Source organism: Lynx canadensis, chromosome B1, assembly GCF_007474595.2.
Source record: "Lynx canadensis isolate LIC74 chromosome B1, mLynCan4.pri.v2, whole genome shotgun sequence".
NCBI lineage: Eukaryota > Metazoa > Chordata > Mammalia > Carnivora > Felidae > Lynx > Lynx canadensis.
This window is the reverse complement of record NC_044306.2, coordinates 202,334,468-202,357,221: the sequence shown is the minus strand read 5'-3', so window position 1 is coordinate 202,357,221 and position 22,754 is coordinate 202,334,468. Positions and strand designations below refer to the sequence as shown.

The window sequence follows — 22,754 nt, the reverse complement described above, 5'->3', positions numbered from 1 at the left end:
CCGGGTCTCTGTCTTCCCACCTGCAAAATGGGGGTGACGTTCCAGCCCTCCGGACTGGCTCGTGGGAGGGATGCCCACAGGGGGCTATCTGCCCGTCTGTCCCCGCCATGCACGCCGTGCACCCCCAGACGTCGGGAAGCACCCCGAGGGGTCACCTCTGCGAGGCAGGGGATGGGCCTCCCCTCCCCCAGGCCCATCCTGAGGGTCGGACCAGTCATCCGTTGGTTCCTTCACTCAGCACATGTTCATGAGGCGCCGTTCATAAGGACCATAAGGTGCTGGTCCAGGCACTCGGGCTCAGCGGGGAGCCACGGGCGGGCTCTGCCCTCGGGAACATTCCCCCCCGCGGTGGGAGGACTGGGTTAAGTCACTCCCCAGTCCTCTCGAGGCTCAGCTCCAGGTTTTACAATTCAGAAGCAAAACAAAACCCACTGACGTAAGAAGGAAGAAAAGGGGACCCAGGGCCACCCTTGGCTCCGCTTTTCTTTTCTCTCCCGGCCAGCGCCCAGTCCTGCGTGGGAGCCCCTTGAAAAGGGCCATTTCAAAGCCATAACAAGCTTTTACTCCCCGGCGGGTGCCGTTCTTCCTTTCTATCACTCTGACTTTCATTACCCTGCTGGCAGTGCGGCTGCCCGGCTCTGCCAACGGGCGGATGAGGCCGGGTGAGGCCAGCCAGCTCCTGCAGAGGCGAGGCCGACCCCCCGCCCCCGCCCAGTTTGGGGGTACACTTCTCTCTACGCCTTCTCATCTGCTATCAGGGCCAGCATAGACAGAGGAAGCTGGTTTCTCTAAGAACGGACGGAGTCCCTGTTCGTCCACGGGACGTGGCCTCCAGCGAGAGACAAGATCTGGCCGCCCGGGGTAGGACGCAGGGCTGATGGCCCCCTGCCTGCCCTCCCTGCGCAGCCCCCGAGAAGGGGCTTTGCAGAAAGGGGAGGCAGCGTTGTGAAGCATCGGGAGGTCCCCGGCAGCATGACCTGGGGCCCTTTGTCTACACCGGAAATCTAACACGCGGAAATGACTGGAACCAAGAAGCTCGTCACCAGGCAGGGAGCGTCCATGACACAGGACAGTAGGGTGGCAGGGCACAGGGACCGACACACGCAGGACCCGGCACTACAAGCAAGTGGACCACTGCTCCCGTCTCCTGCCTCCCTTCCCCTATCTGTCGGCTCGCGGCCACAGGCCGAGCTGCACTGCGTCCACGGGGTTTGCGCAATCCGCCGCCCCAGTGGGGAAGGTGTTCCACGGGCCAGCGCTGCTGGGCCGTGCTCAGGCGGTGCCGGTGGCGATCACGTGGTAAGTGACCGACATCTGCTGTGGCATTAATCCCAACCTCATCTCCTCTGCACCTAGGTAAGCGCATTTGGGGGAATGCTTACTATGATCTGGGAAACAAAGAAAAACGTAGGAAGTGGCCAGAAGTTGCCAGCAATGCCGTCCCTAGAGAGACCTGATCCCACCATTTAAAAATGTTCACTTTGGGGCGCCTGGGGGGCTCAATCGGTTGAGCGTCCGACTTCGGCTCGGGTCATGATCTCACAATTTGTGAGCCCGCTTCGGATTCTGAGTCTCCCTCTCTCTGCCCCTTCCCCAGCTCACACTCCATCTGTCTCTCTCTCAAAAATAAACATTTACAAAAATTTTTAAACAAAAATAAAAACGTTCACTTTCGGGCCTTTTCCCACGTGTGATTCACAGGTTTTTCTTCCCACGTACAGCGTGCAGCTCTCTGTTCCACCTTATACGGGGAGATTTCCCTCTGTCATTCGAATTAAGCATACACACTTTTTGATGACGGCATATTATCGTCATTGTGGGCGTACCACGTTTCGCCGAAGCATTTCCCCACTGGCCAGCCATTGGCGTCTCCAACATTATGTGCAGGACAGTCGTGAACATCCCTAGACCTAGGTCTCCTCCTCTCAGATCACATCCTGAACATAAATTCTAAGGGGAAATTGTTGCACTGGAGAGTAGGAACGTTTTTAAAGCTCTTACACGTGTTCCATGACGGTCTGAGAGTTTCTACGAATTCCTTCCCCACTGGCCTGGCTAAAAGGATGCTCATTTCACGCCATGCATGCCGATATTGAGAATGGTCTTTTAAAAAAACCTTTGCTGATTAGAGACCATGACAAAAGACCAGAGAGAAGAGATAAAAAAAACATGCAGTGTTTGCTCACATCTGGATTTATGTTATTCTATCTCTGAAAAGAAAAGTTAGGAGCCAGAGAGACACGTGTTGACTCCATTTTCAAAGAAAGGACGCGAAAAACAATCAGATCTATGTACACACGTCTGTAGATGGATTTGTAGATACATGTAGATGTGTCTGTCTCCGTATTTGTACGGCCTGGAGAGAGACGTGGAAGGAAATACCAAAGTCGCCAATATTTGTTACCAGGTAGAATTAGGTTTGGTTGCATGTGACAGAAACTAGAAAAGAAAAGTTGGTTCAAACAAGCCAGCTCCTTCCTCCCCCGTGTAAAAAAGTCTGCAAGTGCACGGTCTGTTATGGAAGTTCTAACATGTCACCAGGGACAGAGGCTCCTCCTGGGTCATCATCCCGCTGTCCCACGACATGGCCCTCGTCCTCATGGTTCACGATGATGGTCAGAGTTGCGGCCATCATGCTGACGTGCGAGCAGCAGGAAGGAGGAAGGAAAGAGGGAGACAGAGGCTTGCCTTTAGAGGGGGGCTCTGAGAAGTCTCCCACGGCAACCCCACTTCTGTATGTGGCGGCCAGACGTTAGAGACGTGACCACGTGTTGGCTGCAAGGGGAGCTGGGAAATGTGGTCTTGTGCTGGGAAGCAATGTACCAGCTAAAAGTGGGGGGTTGTTAAAGCAGAGGCTCAGGGGAAGAATGGATACTGAGAAGTCTCTATGAGTTGTACACCTGCTACCTTGAGGGACAAAGAGGCAAGACTGTCGTGGAAACAGGGAATGGGGAGGCCAGAAGGTAGAAACAGCATATATGACTGTAGTGTTTCTTTAAATGGCTTCCCTGCCCCCTCTCGGTCCCCTGTCCTTCTGGGACACCCACACACATACGTTGGTCACTTGCTGCTGTCCCACTGGTGTGCCTTTCCTCAACCCATCTTCCTCCCTGTCCCTCAGACTCCGTAACGTCAACGGTCCTACCTGGGAGTCTTCCTTCCGTCTGTTCAAACCTCCCTCCAAGCCAACTCGTGAATTTTGCATTTCCAATGTTGTCCCTCCTAGCCACAGAATTTATTTTTGGTTCCTTTTCATGTTTTCTATTTCTTGGTTATTTCTATTTTGCTCATTTTTACATTGTTTCCTTGACCCGCTTCATGGTTTCCCTCTCTTTGAGCGTCTTTGGGACAATTGTATTAAAGTCTTTGTCTGGTAGGTTTGCCATCTGGTATTGTCAGGGACAGCTTCTGTCGCTTTCTCCTTTGATCGGATCGTACGTTTTTTATGCCTTGTAATTTGTTGTTGTTGAAAACTGGACACTGGAAACTAATAATGTGCTAACTCTGGAAACCAGATTCTCTCCCTTCCTTGCGTTTGGTTTTCTGTTTCTGTACCAGGGATCCGTCGGAGCTAAAAAGTTAAGTTCTTCTCAGATCTTTTGTGAGGCTGAGCCATTCCCCTGGGGCACGCACGGTGACTTTTCTAAACTCCAACAGGCGTGTGGTTGCTTGTGAGTGTCGTAGTCCCTAAATCTCTGCTTCCAAAAGGGGACAAGAGGGGACACAGAAGAGGGTGGGGGCTGGAAGCAGGCTCTGGCCCGCTGCTGGCTGCAGTGATGCAACTCCCAGCACAGACCCCCAGGATTGGGAGAACGGGGTCCCCATGGCCATCCTGGCTCCCGGTGTCCACGCTGCTCACGCGAGCCCTGCCACGAGGCTGCGGCGGGCGGGGTGGGGTGGCTGCTATCACAGAAGAGCTAAAATTGCAGAAATGAGCCCAGATTCACTATCCTCACAGTCGCCTGGACGCTGCAAGCCTCCGAACAGACCCCAGAGTTCCAACGCAGCTGCACCACGAGACGCCCCAGGAGCCACCGTCGCCCAAGTGGGAAGACGCAGGGCTGGCGCTTCCGGCCCCTCCCCCAGCCCCCGTGGCCTTCGTTCTTACGCTTCATGCTTTCATTTTATTTTATAAAGGTTATTACAAATAAAAGGCTATTTTACTTGGAAGTAAATTTGCATTTGGTTTATGCTTATGAAAGTTTGCACATAACTGATGGTCTTTTGGATTTCTCTCCTCTTGTCTGTTTACAGCCTTTGTCTATTTTTTCTGTTAAGGAAGGTGGTATTTTTTTTTTTTAATCATTACAAGTAAATAATTCAAGCAAAGGGCACTGGCACGCCTAATCAAGCCTGGTCGCCTTTTGTAGTTTCGCAGGCAGTGAAAGGAGAGTCGCGTGGTACGAGTCACGCCGTTTAAAGTACAAGGGATGTGGAAAGAAGGGACACGACACAAAAAATCTGGCCGAGCTCTGTTGAAACTGGTCTATTCCGACTTTGCCGGTGGCAAGGTGGAACCTTTTAGGAAGCAGCCCAGCTGCACAAATATTTAAATCCGTTGTCTAGAAGTTCTTCTTAGACTTGAACTTGAGAAAATAAAGACATACCCACAGGCACAATAGGTAAGCATTGCCGCCTTGTTGGAAACGACCAAGGGCCCAACCACAGAAATCTGGCTTAAACGAGGTACGGTCTCCTCCACGGGCAGTTCTACAGTCACTGACAGTGGGTCTCCGGCACCATCCCGGGAAAATTTTCATGATATCACGTCGGCTGTACACGGAATGCCTGCTCTGATTCAGCTACGCGCAAGTCACTGGGGCATGTGGCCAAGGACTGTAAGAAGAACCAAACAGAGGCCAGGCGGACGGGATGGGGATGGGGGACAGGGGACAGGGATGGGGGGCGGGGACGGGGGAAGGGGGACTGGCACAGGGGCTGGGTAACCGGGGAGGGAGCCTCCTCTCTGCTCTAATTTCTATTGCCTTCCTGATGTTTCTACAGCAATTAAAGGGGGGAAAAACGGAGTTGGTTTGAGGGGAGGAAACAGACAGGAGCTACAAATTCATCATGAAACAACACAATCTGATTAGGAAATTCCACTGGCCGGTTCTACAGATTGTTGGTGGGAAACCCTGGGGTCTGGCTGCGCCCCTGAATTTGGTGAAGAGGAAACAGGCCTGCTGTCTGTCTGGGCAAAGTGCTCCAACATGATACGAGGTCTTGACCCCGCGGGGCGCCAGGGGGGCAGGGAGTGCTCCCTGAGGGCAACCCAGTTCACCCATCATCCTCAACCGCCTGTCACCGGGTCCCGGGCACGGCCCCGAGACAGCGTAGTCCGTGCCCGTGCAAAAGCCACGATGCGAACGGGCTCCTGGTCTCCCCTCGAAACCGATCGCACGGGGGCATGTACGCGTCGCATTTCTGCCGCCCACTTGGGATGCGAGGGCCGTGTCTCCCATCACAGCCTCGCGATTCTTTCCGACGGCCCCCTTTTCCCACAGAAATGGGGAAGAAGGAAGCTAGCAGGTAACGTTACCCTTAAGGTCCTGCGGGGGGACGGGAGGACCCCACCGATGACTTTGAGAAACACGCACTTCATCACCCCCACCCCCTCCCCGGGCAGGCAAGGACTCCGAGGTCCAGGAGGCGCGGCCAGAGCTCAAGGTCACGGAGGTCATGGCTTGTGGCGTAGGCTGAGAACTCCTTCAGACGTGGCCCCGGAGAGGGTCAGAAACCGCCCACAGCCCCAGTGTCACAGGGGAGCAGGGAGGGGCCGGGCATCCACCTAACCCCTCCTTGCCTGGTGTCCCCCGCCCCAACTCCAGGGCACGGGGCCACGACGCAGGAGGCTTCTGATGCTGCTGCAGTCCCGGGGGAGGAGGGAGGAAGAGCCTCAGAAGCTGAAAAGGCCCCCTCACTCCCCAGGGACGACACCAACCAACCCCTCTGCCCTTAATGAAACCATTAGCCTTTCATTTACGGACTCAGCCAAGCCTGGAGTTAATCTATGCAACTTGCTCCTTTTCTCTCTTTCTTTTCTTTTCTTTTCTTTTCCATTTCCCCCCTTTTCTTTTATCAAGGAGAAGTTTTAAAAAGTTTTCTTATAGCTTAAAAAAAACCCATGTATTTTTCTCATTCATGGCTCAGGAGAGGTGTTCTGGTGCCCAGCGCAGCACAGCACAGGTGCGGAGGACTTTACAGCAATGCACAGCCCCCAGAGCAAAGATCTCGTCTCCTCATCATCCTCTGCCTTAAGCCAGGCTCCCTCCTGCCCCAGGGCCTTTGCACAAGCCCGGCCCTCCACCTGTGCAGCTTTCCCACGACCTTTAGACTTCAGAGGAGATGTCCCCTCAGGGAAGTCCCCCCACTTCCTCACCCTCTGTCTCTGCCTCTCCCTCCCTCACAGGGCAGAGCACAGCCTGCAACTATGTTGGACATTTGCCTGTTTCCTCTCTGAAAACCCCACGAGAGCAGGAACTGGGGTATCTGTTCCACAGCTGTGGCATCAGATCCCAGCTTATACTTGATGCTCAACAAATACGTGTGGGAGAACGGCTGCTCCAGTCCGCGCCTCTGAATTATAAGCACCGAGGATAGAGGTCTGCGAGGCGGGCCATTCGATGTCCTCTGGAGGGAGATGTGGCATGAGGCGGGTCTCAGACTCACAGGGACCTGGGTTGAGACCAGCTTCGGTTTCTTACTAGCTGTGTGACCTCAGAGAGGTTACTGAGCCTCTCTGAATATCAACCAGAGATTTGAAATGGGATGGGAATACCACCGGGGGGGGGGGCACGGTGGAGTCTGGCCCTGAGGCAGGGCTGGGGGGGCAGGGTCTAGGCCGCCCCCAACCCCCCCCCCCACACCTGCCCAGCAAAGGGGAAGGAAGTGGCATTAATTGAGCACCCGTAGCCATACTAGGCGGCTGGAATGCAGAGGTGAGTAGAACAGAAACTGCCCCGTGTCTGCAAACCCCAGATGAAAGGAGGAGATGGGTGTGGGGGATCCCCAGCTCCCTGAGGTCGGAAGGAGGCCCTAAGACCGGATGGAGCTGGGCGCACGTGAGGCCGGAGCGGACAGCGTGCGAGGAGGGTGGCTGCAGGAGGCACAGTCGCACTGGCAGACGGGGCAGCGCGGGTTGGGACCTGGCCACGGGGCCGGGCGCGGGGGACCCCTCTTACCTGTGGCAGCGCGTACTTTGGAAGCTTCATCGGGACAAACTCGTTGCGACGGTAAGAGACGTAATATTTGGTCCGGTTTGTTGCGGTGGCCTAACGGGACGGAAGAAGACAAACCCAGGGAGCTGTTGCAGTCAAGCCGGGCCACGAGCGGACGAGTGGGACGCTCTAAATCGCGCGTCAGCTGGCGAGAACGCCCCGTGACTTTGCTCACACCTGCTCTGCGCGAGATGGAAAGACTCGTCCTCATCCTTCAAAGCCCGACACCAAACGTCCACCCTCTGGGACGTCTTCTCCACCTCCGTCTGTGAGAACCAACCTCTGTCCCCACGCTCTCCCAGCACCCGTTTCCCAAATCCAAGCGACGGAAGGTGGAAGGGGTTCTTTGCCCCAGAACTCCTCTTCGGGAGGGTGCGCGGAGGGCCACCGGGGGGAGGACCAGACTGGCCAAAGGCGAGCTCAAGCCACGAAACGACCAGCGAAGCGCGAGGCATGAGCCGTGGAACAGGAGGCAACGCTCGCTGAGGCCGCCCGCACACTGTGCTCGTTTCCGTCTCGAAGATGAGAAAACCGAGGCACAGAGATAGTGAGTTGTCTTCCGTGGGAGACGACAGGAGAGCCAGGAAAGGAGAGGCTCTCTAGGGGATGCGGCAAGGAGAAGAGTGGGGGCGGGGGGAGAGGGGCAGGGGGGCAGCCGCCGGACGAGGGCAGAGGGCGGTGGCCGGGGGGACGATGGGTGACATCTACATCTCACCGTATGTGCGTGCCTGTGGGTGTGCACCCATGCACGTGTGTGAGTGTGAACGTGTGACCCCCCCGGGTGTGTTCACCATGTGCATGCACGTGGGGGGGTGTCTTCTATGTCTGAGTGAGCACGAGTTGTGTGTGTGTGTGTGTGTGTGTGTGTGTGTGTGCAGATGTATGTACATGGCAATGCAGGTCACTGCTTAGGAGCATAGGCCACCATGCGTCACTGGCCGGGCTCGAATGCCAGCCCCGCCATCTGTAAACCAGGTGGCCTTGGGAGAGTTTTTTTGAGCCTCGTTTCCCCGCTATAAATGAGGAGGACAGTGTCAGAAACTACGCGACGGGGCAGTCATGGGGAGCAAGATCTGGGAAGCATGTGGGGCGGCCCCAAGGCCCCAGGAGGACGCAAAGAGCTACTGGAATTATTATTAGTAATCAACAAACTATAACAGGCTCACAATGTGCAGAGCATCATGACTACAAGGATGAAGAGATTTCTCTAGACAATTCTATCCTGAGGGCAAGGGACTGTGCGGTCTGCGGTGGTCTGGCCCTCAGGGCCCCCAGAGCAGGGAGTATTGGGATGGGGGACGCGTGGAGGTCCTGGGAGCTGAGAGAGAGAGAGTGCCCTGGGGTGGGAGAGGCCAGGCAGACTTCCTGGAGGAGGAGATAGCACTCTGCTTCCTCAGAAGGAAGAGCCAAGCAGCCCAGAGACAGACCTGCTTAGCAGGTGGGGGAGGACTCTGGAGAGAGTGGCTGAGAGAGGTCGGTGCCCCTTCTCAGAGCCCCGTCTGCCGGCTGCTGACGGGCTTGGCAGCCCTCTTGGCCTCGAGAAGTTCAGGTTCACTGGGGAGCCCTGTGGGCGGATGCTCAGCCAGCCAGGGCGGGCCAGGCCCATTCCTGCCAGGAGCTGGTGGTGAAGACAGCGGGGTCTTCTGGGGCCCCGGTGCAGAAAGAAGGAGGCCTGCAAACATGGTGACCTTCCTCATCCACCGGCCACGGGGGGAGGGGGCTTGTGGGGCGGGCAGAACCACCAGTATCCCCGAGATGTGAATGCGACTTTTAACCCAGGGAACAGAACGCACTAAACACAGCCTCATCCTTCATACAGGAGTCTGACCCCGCCCCCCGGGTGCCACAGCGTTTCTTCCCCAAATGGCGGGTCACCGGCCACATCCAGCAGGCCCTCTCCCCACGTGAACGCAGCTGGCGTCCGTCCCAGGCCTCCAGGCGGCCAGGACCTGTCACGCCCATTTTACGGCTCAGCAAGTAGAGGCTCAGAGGTGGAATGATGGCTCTTCCCAAAGCCAGCCGTGGCACCATTAGGTTCAGACCCCCACCTGTCTGTCCCCTGCAAAGGAACCAGCACCAAGAGCTGCTCAGCACCTCCAGGGGGGACCCAGGAAGCGGACTTTCAGGTTCATCACATACTTTGTTGGTGGTGAGGGCTGGTGGGAGGGGCCACCAGGCACCTGCCGGGTCCTCTGAGGACCAAGAAGGCAGGGAAGAGAGCAGAGCAGGGGAGGCAGGGCTAGCTCAAACCCGCCCAAGATCAGTCTGCAGGGGAGCAGCGTCCCCGCGACCTCCAAGTTGGGGGTTAAGACAGCTTTTCTGGGCAGCTTTGGAGAAAGATGGGAACCAGAGCAGGACAGGAGGCGGATGGACGTCTGCGGCCCCTGACGGCCTGAGCAGGTGCTGGGGGCCCCCGGTGCTCATGGGGCAGGGTGTGCCCCTGTCCCACATCGACAGTGTCACCGGCCACTGGTCAGACCAGGCCACCATGACCGTGAGGAATGGAGACCAAGCCCCAGCTGCAGTCCCGTCCAAGCTCAGGCAGAGCAAACCCCAGGGATGAGCAGGTGCCCCGACTGTGGTGAGCTACCAGATGAGAGTAAAGCCAACACTTTGTGCCAGAATGAACTTTCTAAAGGTCTGAGCTATCCAGGAGGGGGACAGGCTGGTTTTGAAGGAGGGAGCTCCTCATCAGGAGAAGGAATCAAGAATCGGTATGATCGGTTATTCACTGGAGTTTCTGAATGGTCAGACCACATGGTTCTTAAGGGTGGTCCCGACCGTGACCTGAGAACCCACGTGTACGGGCAATGACCAGACAGCCCCTATCAGTCCCAAAGTCAGTGGAACCAACAGGAGCAAACTGGGCTTGGGCTCGGGGCCCCCGAGCCGTGGGAGGTTGCTGACGGGCAGAGGCGGGGAGGGGCAGGGAGCGGCATCCCTGCCTCAAGGCTGTGGCTTTGTGGGGCCCTGGTGGGGGGTGCCAGCAGCACGCGGTGAGTGAAGTAGCCTTGGGAGGAAAAGAGCCACTTTCTCGCCTCCCGTCCGAGCGACTGTATCTCCCCCAGCGTGGCTGACACTCCATGCCACCCGCTGCCCGCTGGCAGAGGCCCAGCCGCAGCCTTACCTTAAAGAAGATGTAGTCGTCCTGCACGGTCAGAGAACTGTGGTCAATGTGGCCTGGGAACAAAGCCGTCAGCGTCTTGTCGGAGCAGTTGTGGATCCGGCAGGTGACGTAGCGAAACCCTGCGGGAGACAAGAGCCAGCACTCGGCGCAGGAAACCTCAAACTCCCAGACTCTTGCCGAAGGACGCGTCAGACACAGCCTCAGACGCGATGCAACGCCGACCCGTTCTTGGCTCCGTCGGATAGCACGGCTGCGGGTTTGGCCTGCGGGTCTGAGTCTCAGGGGGCCCGTCCTGTGGCCGCACCTGCCGCTGAGAGGTGGCCCCTTACGCCTGGCGCGCTTTGCATCCTCCAGACTGTGCTGTCGTGGCCCCATCTTATGGAGGAGGAAACTGAGGCAGAGAGGGAGGTTGGGGAACGTGTCTAAAGCTGGGCCACCCGGCCTGCCGCCAGCTTCTCGTAAGGGACGAGCCACGCCTGCTCCTCTGGGGGGTCGTCTGCAGACACTTTCATGGCACGATGGCAGAAAACCCGAGGGCCGCCGAGCTGACCCCTGAGGGGGAATGTCCGCTGACCCCGGGCTAAAGTCGTGCGGGCGGGTGAGTGCCCACCTTCTGCTCACTGCTTCATGCCATAGCGCACCCCCAACTTAAGTGTCCTAGCCTGCTTCTGTCTCACTGGGAGAAGGACCTCAGACTGGCCCAGACAGAGAGCCCCAGCCCAGGGGCCTGCGCTGGGCAGGTGTACTCACCCACAGAAGGGCAGCACGGGGCCACGGTGGGCACCCACAGCGCCCATCGTGGCACCAGCCCCCTCCTGCCCCCCGGAGCCTCCCCTACCTAAACAGGGGTGCGTGTGGGTGGGACTCAAGTGTCCTTTCTTCCCCTAACCTCAGGCGAACGCTTTCCTCCCTTCGCAAACGCTTACGGTCAGGCAAAATCGAACGCGCACTTTGCCAGGCGGCTGCTGTTTTTATTCCGCATCCTGTTTTCCCAGGGTTTGGGGGTCCCGCGAAGTGGTGCAGGGGGGCCCGAGCCTATGCCGGAGGCGCTCTTTGTTCCAACTTGCGGGGCAGGAGCAGGGTTTAACCGCGGACACCAAAGTGGAGCCCACGAGGGCGTTCCGGGTCATCAGCGCCTTTGGGGCACATCCTGCCACGGCCCTGGTGGCTGGACAGCGTGGACAGGGCCGAGGGGCCGGGCTCGGGCCCAGGAAGACCCCATGCCCGCCTTAGCAGCGGGGTGAACTGGGTTATAGTTGCTCTGCTCCAGCAGAGGGGAGGATTAACGCCAGCCTCCAAGAGTGGGTGGGGGCCCAGGGAGACAGCGGCACACGGGGGACCCACAGTCAGCCACGCTGTGCCACCGCCCACCCGCTGCTGAATCCCGTCCACGTCCCCGCCAAACGGGCTGGTCGCTCCCTGCGGGCGGCACTGAATTTCCTGTCCTGGACTCGCCTGCTGGACACGCGGTGGGAACACTCACCCGGGTCTCACTCGAAGTCACCACCCAGCTCACACCCCCGTTCTCAGGCTCACACCCTCGCCCACTCACCCACTCGCACACCCACTCACTCACAGTGGCCCTGCAGCTGCCCTGGCCGCTGGCATTTGACCATGTGCTTATTCACTCGGCAGATCCGCTGGGGACACAGAGGCGAATCAATCAGACCCACCCGGTCCCCACAGAGCTGTGACGGCAGCCCAGGCCCCGAGAAGGTGGCCGGCAGGGAAGGCGGTCCAAGGACAGTAAGAACCCCAAGATGGAGAAATGTGGTCGAGTGCTCCCAGTAGGGGCGGGGCCAGCAGGGGCGGGGCCAGCTGGCAAGGCGAGCCTGGGGAGTGACCCCCTGGTAGGGGCGGGGCCAGCTGGCAAGGCGAGCCTGGGGAGTGACCCCCCTAGTTCAGACAGGGTGGGTGACGACTCGGGGAGGGACCAGGAGGTCCGGGTGCCATGCCACCGAGCTTGGCTAGACTGGACTCTAATGGGGCTCGGAGGCTGGGGCGTGGGTGCCAGGGGTCAGGTGGGGGCGCGGGGACACACGTGGTCTTCAGTGGAGGGGACGCCACTCAGGTGCTACACCAGTTCTGGGGAGCCAGTGGTGTGGCTGCTGGGCCAAGGGTTCTCCCTCTCCCCTGGGAGGGCAGGTCGTGGGAAATCATCTCCACGTGACAATGGTGCCCCTCGTCGGGATGCTGGCCTGTCCCTCCTCCCCGCTGCAGGCAGGGCTATCCTGAGAGACAACCACCCCCGTGGCGGGTCAGTCCCCGTGTCACCCTAAGCGAGGCCTGGGGTGTTTTCGGATTTGGGGGTGGAGCATGGTGGGAGCCTGTGACCTTGTGCGTGTGGGCAGCCGGGAACCCCTCTGAGCTTTGTTCTGGGGAAGCCGACCCCGATCCAGGAAAGAGCTGAGGGTTCGGAAGAGGTCAAGGGACTCGGCAGCGGCTTCCGTCCACATCCACCAAGCGCTCGCTCATGACGTCCCCGCACTGAGCCCCACATGGGCACTGACCCACTTCACAGACGAGGACACCGAGGGGCCGGGAGGAGAGGGAACGTCCCCGGGGTCATGCCGCTGGCACATGGCGGGCTGGGAGTGGACACCAGTGCTTCTGTTCTCAGCCGGGACTCTCTGTGGCCCGGCTCTGAATCTGCCCCCCGCCCCCACTCCCCGCCGTGTGTCCTACCCAGGGAGCTCCACTGCGTGGCCCTCGCCAGCTCCCACGCCTGTTACACGTGAACCTGTGAGGTCCCCACTCCAAGGGAAACCGGGCAGGAGGGACTCAAGGGCCCCAGCGCCCAGGGGAATGCGGTCGGAGCAGCGACAGGCACCGGGGCGGCGCCCCCTCCACTCTCCTCCCCTCCTTGCTGCTCGGGCCCCACGGCTGGTACAACGTGGACAGCTTCTGTGCTGTCCCCAACCGGGCAAAGGGCAGGGCTGTGGCTTGTTCACCTCTGTGTCCCCAGCAGGGTCAGCACCGGCCTGACCCACAGGGGACTCAAGTACGTGTTGAATAAAGGTCCTCTTGGCTCTGATGTTCCAGAATACCCCATGGTTCTAGAATCTTCCATACTTCTACGGCCAGTGCTCCTCCCTCAGGAGCACAGAGGACCGTTCCCAGAGAATGCAAGGCCCCCGGGGCGCCCTCTGACATGAAGCCGGCTGGGCCGGGCGGCCAGGCCCCTGCCCCACTAAATGGGGACGCCATCGGAAGCCCCCACCTGGCCTCAGCACTCAGCAACGCCAGAGGGGGCGCGCAGAGTGAGCAGGAAACACTCAGTGCTCAGAGGCCGGAACCAATCACCCTCTTAATAGACTTTCCCACTGGAGCAGAGCGCGTGGCTTCAATTTATCCCCAGCTGGAAAACAAGCACACTTAAAGGTACGCCACATCATAACATCTCGAGGTCGGCTGTGCAGGGCCAGCCGAGGAACCGAACAGGGCACACACCTGGTGCAGGCATATCCCCCCGCCCTCCCCTGGCCCCGACTTACCTCCTCCGAGGTCCTGGGTTTCCATGTGGACCAGGTCGGGGTCGGTGTCCACCCCAGACACAGCCCTGGAAGAGAGCGGGCTGGGGTTGGCGCTGGGAATGGGGACCCCAAGCCCCTCTCACGGTGCCTGCGTCAATCCCTGAACCCCAGGTAGCCATGTGGCCCCGGGGGCTGGAGCCACGCTTGCTCTGTGGTCCTCCCCCTGCTCCTGGGGAGGGAGCCAGAACCCAGGGTTCGCTAGGCATCCTTCTTTTTCAAGTACTCTTTGTAGCAGACTCTCCTTTACCAAAGACGCTCACGTTCCTTGTATCTGTGTTGTTGTTTTGTTTTGTTTTGATGATCAAAACCCCCGTAGGAGGCTGGGCAGGCCTTGGGAGCGGCAGGGGCCCGACGAGCTGACTCTAGCCGTTAGAGCACAGACGTCCGGGCCAATACGACTATTAAAAATCCAGCCACCAGGGGCGCCTGGGTGGCGCAGTCGGTTAAGCGTCCGACTTCAGCCAGGTCACGATCTCGCGGTCCGTGAGTTCGAGCCCCGCGTCGGGCTCTGGGCTGATGGCTCGGAGCCTGGAGCCTGTTTCCGATTCTGTGTCTCCCTCTCTCTCTGCCCCTCCCCCGTTCATGCTCTGTCTCTCTCTCTGTCCCAAAAATAAATAAACGTTGAAAAAAAAAAATTTAAAAAAAAAAAAATCCAGCCGCCAGAACGACCCCTCTCGTGGACACTCACCTTTCCCAGTGAGCAAAGTGAGAGTCAGCACAGGGAGTCCCTTCCCGCGGCCACTCCGCCCAGCAGGCTGCCTTCCCTGTGGCCCCCTCTGGGCCACCGAGCTGTCCTCCGTGGAAGGAGCACTGGGTCTCTGGCAGCCCCTTCCCCAGCACTGGTGAGCGCCACGCCCCCCCTCCCTCCAAGCTGGTCCCTTCCAGTTCCCAGCCTGCCTCCCAGCTCCAGGGTCCAGGGGTCCCCAGGTGCACAGGGAGAGTCCACAGAGGGTCTGAGGGCCATGCACCCCACAGAGGCTCCGTGGCACAAGCCAGCGGGGCGTCCCCTCCAGTCCACTGATGTTGCAAACCGTGGGCTCCAGCATCCGTCACTCTGCCCCTAAATACTATTTCAAGGTGAGGTTTGCTTTAGGCTTTTGTGCACAGACCACTTGTGAGCTCGGAGGACCAAGGTCTCCTGCCCAACATTTCTCTCTCTTTTCTGAGTAAAGTGACGCTGTTCCCTTTTCCAGGGGCACCGACAGGTCCTCGGGCCCTCAGCCGGGCAGCTGGGATTTTAGCCTTACAAGCCAGCTCATTCACGCTCTCCCTCCCTCCCTCCTTCATTCACCCCTCCCTCCCTCATTCACTCACTCACTGATTCATATCCTCCCTCCTTCATTCATTCACTCACACTTATTCATTCATTCATTCCCTCACTCTTTCACTCACTCATTTACTCACTCCTCACTGTCTCCCTCCCTCATTCATTCCCTTACATACTCATTCACTCATTCATTCATTCACTCACTCACTCACTCCATCACTAATTCAGTCACTCACTCACTCATTCACTCACCAGCTCACCCCTGCACTGACTCACTCTCCTCCTCAGTCTGTGAGTCCCACTCACTCACCTGCCTTCTCCACTGAGCGGCACCCCCACAACCCTCCCGTGCCCCCTGGCTCTCCCATTGGAGCACCCCATCCCCAAGCCCCAGGCCCTGGACCAGGCAAGGGCCCACCCAGTGGGTTGAGGTCCCTGCCCAGAACCCCTTGGTCATGGGTTCTGGCGACCACGCGAGGCTGCATGCACGTCACCTCAGACACAGCCTGGCTCCCTGCAGGGAGGGCCAACCCTGTTTGTTGAGGTCCCCAAAACTGGTGTGTGGGAAGGTCTTTGGTCCGTTGCCTAGAAACAGCAGCCATGTGAGATGACCCAGGGGCAGGCAGGTGCGTGGAGAATACCTCGGGGACACGGGGGGTTGGTCCGCACTCCTACGGACGTCACGGGAAGCCTAACGCAGACGGTTCCTGTAAACCCTCACAGGCGCCACACCAGGCCCGTGGCGGGAAGGGCTGTCTTCTCCCTTCTGCCTCCCTCCACCACAGAGGCCCTGCCGCCTGTCCCACCCCCCGGGCAGGTGCCGAGCTGGCGGAGGAGGAAGGCTGAGACTTTGTGAGTCAGCTCGGGCCTGAGCAGAGAAGCAGACATGGGAAGTCCGCGAAGCACAGCGGCCAACGGCACGGCCACTGGCCGCAGGCGGAGGGCTCCTTGCCGGCAACGTGGTCCAGGACACGTGCCCTAGCCTCTCCGGGCCTCAGTTTCCCCCTCTGTCACGTGACACGATGGCACATTCGGTCTGCTACCTGGTCAGCATCCACAACGTGGCAAGTCCACAACGTGGCTGCTACGACCTCGCTCCACGGCCGCGGAGGCCACGGGGAGGGCAACACACAGGTGCCCGTGGTGGGTGCAGGACGCAGCGGGCCTCCCGCCCCTGGGCTGTGCCTGCCGGGGGCCCCACGGCCAAGCTGATGAGCTCGCTCGCCGGGTAGCCTCCCAAAGCATGAAGGGGTCCCAGCCTCAGACGGAAGGCGGGCGTCGGCCGTTCCGCTGTCGGTTCGAGGACAAAGCGCATCTTAGAAATGCTGGCAAAACATCATTCTTCTCCGCGTACAAGACGGGGGGCTTCTGCCTGTCACCACATTCCGGGAAAGGTTCCTGTGCCCCAGTGGCCAAGCGTCTGGCCCGATTATCTCTCACGCATAGCGGCTCAGAGCAATTTGAGAAACTTGTGGGAGAAATGATTTGATTTGCCCAAGATAATACCCTGTTTGAGTTAGCGCTAATTTACCGCGGGCACGTTTCCCTCCCCGTCCCGAGAGATCTCGCTGTGCCCCCCCGGCCTGGCCTGGGACACATGGCGGGCCAGCGCCCCGCCATCCTGCAGACTTCCCAGGCCCTGTGTAGGCAGATCCTGCCTCCTTGCCCCTCCCCACCCCCTGGGAGCCCCTGGGGCCAACAGTTCCCACCAGTGACGAGGCCAGTGCTTGATGTGGCCTCAGGCTTCCCAGGAAGGCACCGCGGGATGCCGTGTGGCGGGAGCCGTGACCTCTCCCGCCAGCAGAAGGCACGCATACCGGCCGGCAATATCCCAGAGTTAGAGACGCGGGCCTTTCGGCCGCAAGTCAGGAAACTAGCTCCTTGCTGTGATTCGCATGAAGACAGGCAGACGCGGAGGAAGGGGGTGGAGGGCTGTTTCCATGGTGCTTCTCTGCTGGGGACACAGGACTGTGGCCCAGGAGGAGGCCTGTCCAATGGTTTGTTGTACACACGAGGTAAGAAAGGGAAAGGATAGGAGCGTGTGCACACGTACAGGTTCAAGAAACAGCAATTTGGTCGGAAGAACACGCGTGCAACTGCACGTCTCCAGAGGCGGTTTAGGCAGGAGAATGGGTCACGGCCGCGGCTGGTGGGCAGGAAATGGGGCCCGGGGCCAGCGCTCTCACGGCCACTCCCTCGGCCGCCGCCCCGCCCCGCCAGCAGGGGCTTGTCCCCCGTGGGCCTCACTCGCTCCACAGACTGGCATCAGTGCAACGAGGCTAGAACATGAGACGAGAACGCTGCTCAGACTGATTGCTGAGCGGGGCCCCAAGAGACAACACCAGTGTGGGAGGGGAGCCCCAGCATCTGACATCAGGCAGGGCGGGAGAGCAGGGCCCAGGCAGGCCAGGGAGGCTGCACTGGAGGGGGGCAGTCAGTCAGGGGCTGAGTTAGGACCTGGGGCAGGAGTGTGGCGGGAGGGGTGGTGAGGAGGGGAAAGGGGGGGCAGTAGTGTGGGGGGAAGGGAGGTGGGGAGGGGGAGGGTAGAGTAGGGGGAGCCGGTGGGGAGGAGAGACGAGGGGGCGGAGAAGAAGGGAGGGGGTTGGTGGGGAGGGCAGAGGAGAGAGGGAGGTGGGGACCGGAGGGGAGATGGGGTGGTGGGGAGGGGAGAGGGAGGGGAGGTAGGGAGGGAAGAGTCGGGGAGGGGAGGGGAGCGGGAGGGGAGGCGGGGAGGGGCGCACGGGTGACCTGAGGGCAGCAGGCCCAGACTCTCTGCCACGTCCCACAGGCCCCAGCAGGGCAGAAAGAGCACTCCGGAGGTCCCCCTGGAGGAGGAGGTCATGGCTGGGGTCAGAGGCAGGAGAAGGCGGGAGCCCCGAGCTGGGGCTGTGGGGGGGCAAGGGGAGCAGCGGTCGCGGGGGGGGGGCTCTCACCAGAACACGTGGTCTTTGGTCACTCGCTCCCGGAGCAATGTCCACCTCTTGCCCAGGTCAGATGACACGTAGAGCTTCAGGGCAGAGAAGAGAAACACAAGTCCGGTCATACTGTGAGGGATGGACGAGCCTCTTCCGGGCCGGGGGCCCTCTGCCCTGGCCCGCGGATGCCCCGTGGGGGTCGGGAGGCCCGTCCGGCCCGGGCAGGCCCTGTGCTCACGTGGGGGCCCAGACCGAGCCCCGGAGGCCGAGGGTCAGGCACAGGGGCTCTGTGAAGAGGCCGTCTCAGCCCCTGCGCCGCTGGTAGGAACCAAGAGACCCCGGCCAGGCAGCCGTCCCAGGGGAGGCGCACCTGAGCGTCGCTGGCCGGGAGGGACCTGGCAACATGCCACAGGAGCGGGAGGCCGGGACCCAGGGCGGTTTGGGAAGAAGGGGGCAGGGTCTGCAAAGGGCACGCGGTGTGAAGGGGGTCCGTGCGGGCGGGAACAGCGGGGTCCCCTCTGCGCAGGCCGCCTGGGGTCTGCGGCCACGCCGGGGACACAGGGCCCATGCTCACAAGGGCCCCGCGCTTGAACTTAACGCTACGCGGTCACTAACTTGAGCTTGCTAATATACGTATCTTCGAATCTGAGTTTTGTAAGAGAAGCGCGATGGAACAGTGAGCTCGTGGGGGAGCTCAGAGCCCCGGCTCCCGCGAGGCCCTGCCTCCTGCCTCCTCCTGGGACAGGACCTGGGAGGCCTGAGCCTGGGCTGGGGAGGGTCCGGGTCAGGGTCCCCCCGTGTGTGCCGAGTCCTAAGGCAGAGCCCCGGGAGCCCGGGAGGGTCCGCACTCGCTCTGTGTCCCCCCGGGCACAGCGCAGAGTGATGGCAAATCGCTCATGAAAAGCACCGCGACAGCCCGCCTTCCCGCACCCCCTCCCCTCTGACAACCACCTGGGGGAAGAAGGGCACAGGAGAGGGAATGCTCAATGGGATGTGCACCTGGCGACAGGTGGCAGCCACTGGGGGGCACAGCCTAACACGGACAGCGTCGTGGGATCCCTATGTTGCACACGAGAAGCTGACGTAACATCGTGTGTCCACTACGGCTCAGTTCCCTAAACCCACCGTGCCAGCGTGAGAAAGATGCAGAAGGGAGGAGGGTTCGTCCTGAGTTTTAAACATTTCTCATGTTGTACCGGCCCCTGCAGGGTACAGAGCCCACCAGGCCCCGGCTGGTAAGACGAGGCGCCGGGCAGGGCGGCGGGTGGGGGGGGGGGGCAGGTCCTGTCTGTCCCTTCCCCCTTTCTCCCGCCAGCTCTGCCCCACGCCAGCTGCACTCCTGGCTCTGGGGCGAGAATAAACGCTAACACGGAGTGGGACGCAGCTACAATGAAGGTCCCAGTGGGTCTTTCATTCTGATTTTTCCAAGTTTTCTTTGCAGGCCTCCCCTGTGGGTGGGTCGGGTTCATGGGAACGCTAAAGCACCCGTGCCATTCCTGAGAGGGGGCGGGGCGGGAGGGTTTTGTATTTTTTTATTTGTTTCTAATGTTTATTTTTGAGAGAGAGAGAGAGAGAGACAGAGCACGAGCAGGGCAGGGGCAGGGAGAGGGAGACACAGAATTTGAAGCAGGTTCCAGGCTCCGAGCTGTCGGCACAGAGCCCGACCCACGAGCCGTGAGATCATGACCTGAGCAGAAGTTGGGCGCAGAGCTCACTGAGCCCCCCAGGCGCCCGGGCCGGGAGGCTTTCAAGGGATCTCTGCACCCGTGAAGCAGGACAGACACGGAAATCCTACGTGGCACACACAGGAGCAAAGTGCATCGCAAAGGCAGGCCTGGGAGGGGACATTGTGCTTGTCACTCCCTGGCTGATGGGGCACGCTGTGCTTCGGGGGCGGAGACCTGGTTCCCCCGAACCCTGCCTCTCAGTTGTGCCACTGTGTCACCTCCGTGCCTCAGTTTTCCCATCTATAAAATGACGCCCGCAGCTGCAACATTTTGCAGGGGGGAGTCTGTGACTTGGGAGGTCGTGGGGTCCAGTAACCCTGGTTCCCACAATAGACTCCACAATACACAGTTGTGTGACGCCCCAAAGCTTCCTAAACCTCGGTTCCCCACTTTCTCAAATGGGGATCCAGAGCCCTGCCTTACAGGGACGTGTGGGATCACGCTGGGCCCTGTCGCAAAGCAGTGGCACTAAGTATGTGCTCCACGTGTCCCGTCAGCGTCACGTGGGGATGATCTCAGGCTGCCGTCGAGGGCCCACTGCACGCGTGTGTGCTGGGCGTGTCCTGTCTCGGACCATCCCAGGGCGTCCCTGTGAATCAGATGCTTTTGTGAACCTGTTTTGTAGCTCGAGTACGACAGCCGAGGCCACGTGAGAGATTTGCCCGGGGTTGGTGGCGGGCAGAAGCCGGGTTTGAATTCTCTGTGATTTGAACGCCCCTTCCCTCACTCCTCTGTACTCAAGACGTGTCCAGAATAAGTCAGTTAAGCAGAGCAATGTCACGGCCAGCCCTCAAAACGAAGGAAGGCTCAAGCCAGCCCCTGGACCTCCGGTACAGCGGCCCCAGTGTCTCCATCTGTAAAATGGGTCTAAAACGCCATGCTAACGGCGGCTGGGGCTGGAACCCACATCTGCTGGCTTTCAGGGCTGGCCCAACACGTTCCATGCCACGCGCTCCCCGTCTGACCCAGCCTGTCCCCATCAGGGCCCTAAGTTATGAAGTGTAAGTGAGGCCACTGGTGTTACAACTGGTGTTCACGAAAGAAGGCTCTGTGGAACCTTCAAAGGGGAACTGGGGTTTATCAAGCATAAGCCCGGTGCCGTCCTGACCTGCGGCACGGTCGCAAGTCCATCCGGCCGTGCCTGGTGTCAATCACCCGCCAGCTGCAGAGGCCGGGACCCCGGCCCCGTCCTCACCGACCCGTTGCCACGTGTGTGCTATCTCCTCCCCCCCGACTCATGGCTGCTGCACTCCTGCACCCTCTCCACCCCGTGGCCCCGCTGAGCCACCTCCGCGGCTTCCTGCGGGCGTCCTCCCTGCAGCCCTCAGCCCTCCCATCCTGCCCCTGCTCCGTGACACAGCCACTGGGGTCTTTCCGGGACACACACCTGACCACATCACCCTCCTGCATCAGACCTCCCAGGGGATGCCACGCCCTGGGATAAAGCCCACACTCCTTGTACGGGCACTCAGGGCCCCTGGGCTGCCTGGCCTCCCTCTAGCTGTTGTCCCTGCCCATACATGCCCCTATACACCCCATAGCCCTGTCACACCCAGCTCCGAGCTCACACACGACTGTGGTGCTGATGTGTCCCATGGGGTCCTCTGAGCATCCGTGCCTGCTGTTCCCTCTGGCTGGAATGCCCTTCCTTCCCCCAGTCAGTGTTCAAGACTCAGTCTAAAGTCACCTCTCGGTCAGGGTTTTGTCCAAGGTCACCTGTTTGGAGGCCCTGGGACTGCAGAAGCAGGCTCAGAACCCAGTCCGTTAGGTGGAGGAGACTGTGTCAGGGCTCAGGGCCCAGGACCCAGAGAGAACTGGCCTTTACTGGACACCCCACTCTGGGGGTGGAGTGCCCCTGAGCGTGCCCCCTTGTGCTGTCACCCACCTGGCACGGGGGACCCTGGCACTTCCAATCATCTCCATCCAGAACCTTCCCACGCCCCCCAGGCCCCTTCCACCTCCACCTGGGGCCTCCTTGCTCCTGGCTTCTAGCAGACGCCCTACATCTGAGGCCACGATTCAAGCCCCCTGTTCTGGATCCTTCCACCACCCCCGCAGCTACAGAAAAAAGGCCCAGGGGATCCCGCCTCAGTGCAAACGCTCTCTCCTCGCAAATACTCTCCCTGAACCTCAGCGTCCTGGGAGAAGATGCCCCACCTGAGGACGGCCGTCCCTGCCTGAGTCTCAAGGGCAGCCTCCTGTGACTCACAGCTTGTGAGCCCCGTGATTAGAGCGAACGTTGTCCCCTTTCTTAACACACGTGGGAGTTTTCTCTGTGAAGCGCCCTCCTCTGCCGTCACCGGCTTGAAGAAAACATCCAAGGCCGCGAGATTTTGCTCTTTGAGGAGGACGCGCCTGGGAGCGTCCTGGGATGGGAGGGCCCCCAGAACAACCACAGACAGGGGTCTACACAGCAAAGCTTCATTCCCTCTCAGCCCTGGAGGCCGGGAGTCCAAGACCCAGGTGGGAAGCTCCTTGGTTCCCTCTGAGGCCTCCCTCTTCTCCCTGTGTCCTCACACGGTCGTCCCCCTGTGCCCATCTGTGTCCTGCTGCCCTGTCCTTACCAGGACACCGGCCATATTGTATCAGGTCCCACCCAGACGGCCCATTTTAACTTAAATATCCCTTTAAAAGTCCTGTCTCCAAACAAGGTCCCATCTGGGGGTCGGGGGTGAGGACTTCCGCATACAGATTTGGAGGAGGACACAACCCAGCCCGTCAGGGAAGCCACTTTTGACCCCCTTGACCTCTGGGGTCCTCCCTGCCGCATCTGCGGGAGCTTCTACAGATCCCCAGCCTCGCACTTGCTAAGAGAACTCCCGGCCTCTGAAACGCGGCCGCGTTACTTCCTCCTTCTCTGCTAGAGCTTGTGCAGCTCGCTGGCACATACCCTGCATCGCCCACCTCTCCCCCTGTGCCGCGCCCGCGACTCATCCCCGCAGGGGCTGCCAAACTTTTCTGGAACGTT

The 22,754-nt window shown here is 59.9% G+C and overlaps 1 protein-coding gene across 1 annotated transcript in view; it reads right to left on the bottom strand.

Moving 5' to 3' along the window:
• Positions 1-22,754, bottom strand: part of SORCS2 (sortilin related VPS10 domain containing receptor 2) — a 359,214-nt gene that overhangs the window by 14,796 nt on the left and 321,664 nt on the right. Inside the window, exons 5-8 of the mRNA XM_030314516.1 lie at positions 18,078-18,151; positions 13,839-13,903; positions 10,345-10,463; positions 7,182-7,271 (exon numbers count right to left, since the gene is read on the bottom strand). Of these exons, the coding sequence (XP_030170376.1) occupies positions 7,182-7,271; positions 10,345-10,463; positions 13,839-13,903; positions 18,078-18,151 (348 nt within the window). The remainder of the gene's footprint in view (positions 1-7,181; positions 7,272-10,344; positions 10,464-13,838; positions 13,904-18,077; positions 18,152-22,754) is intronic.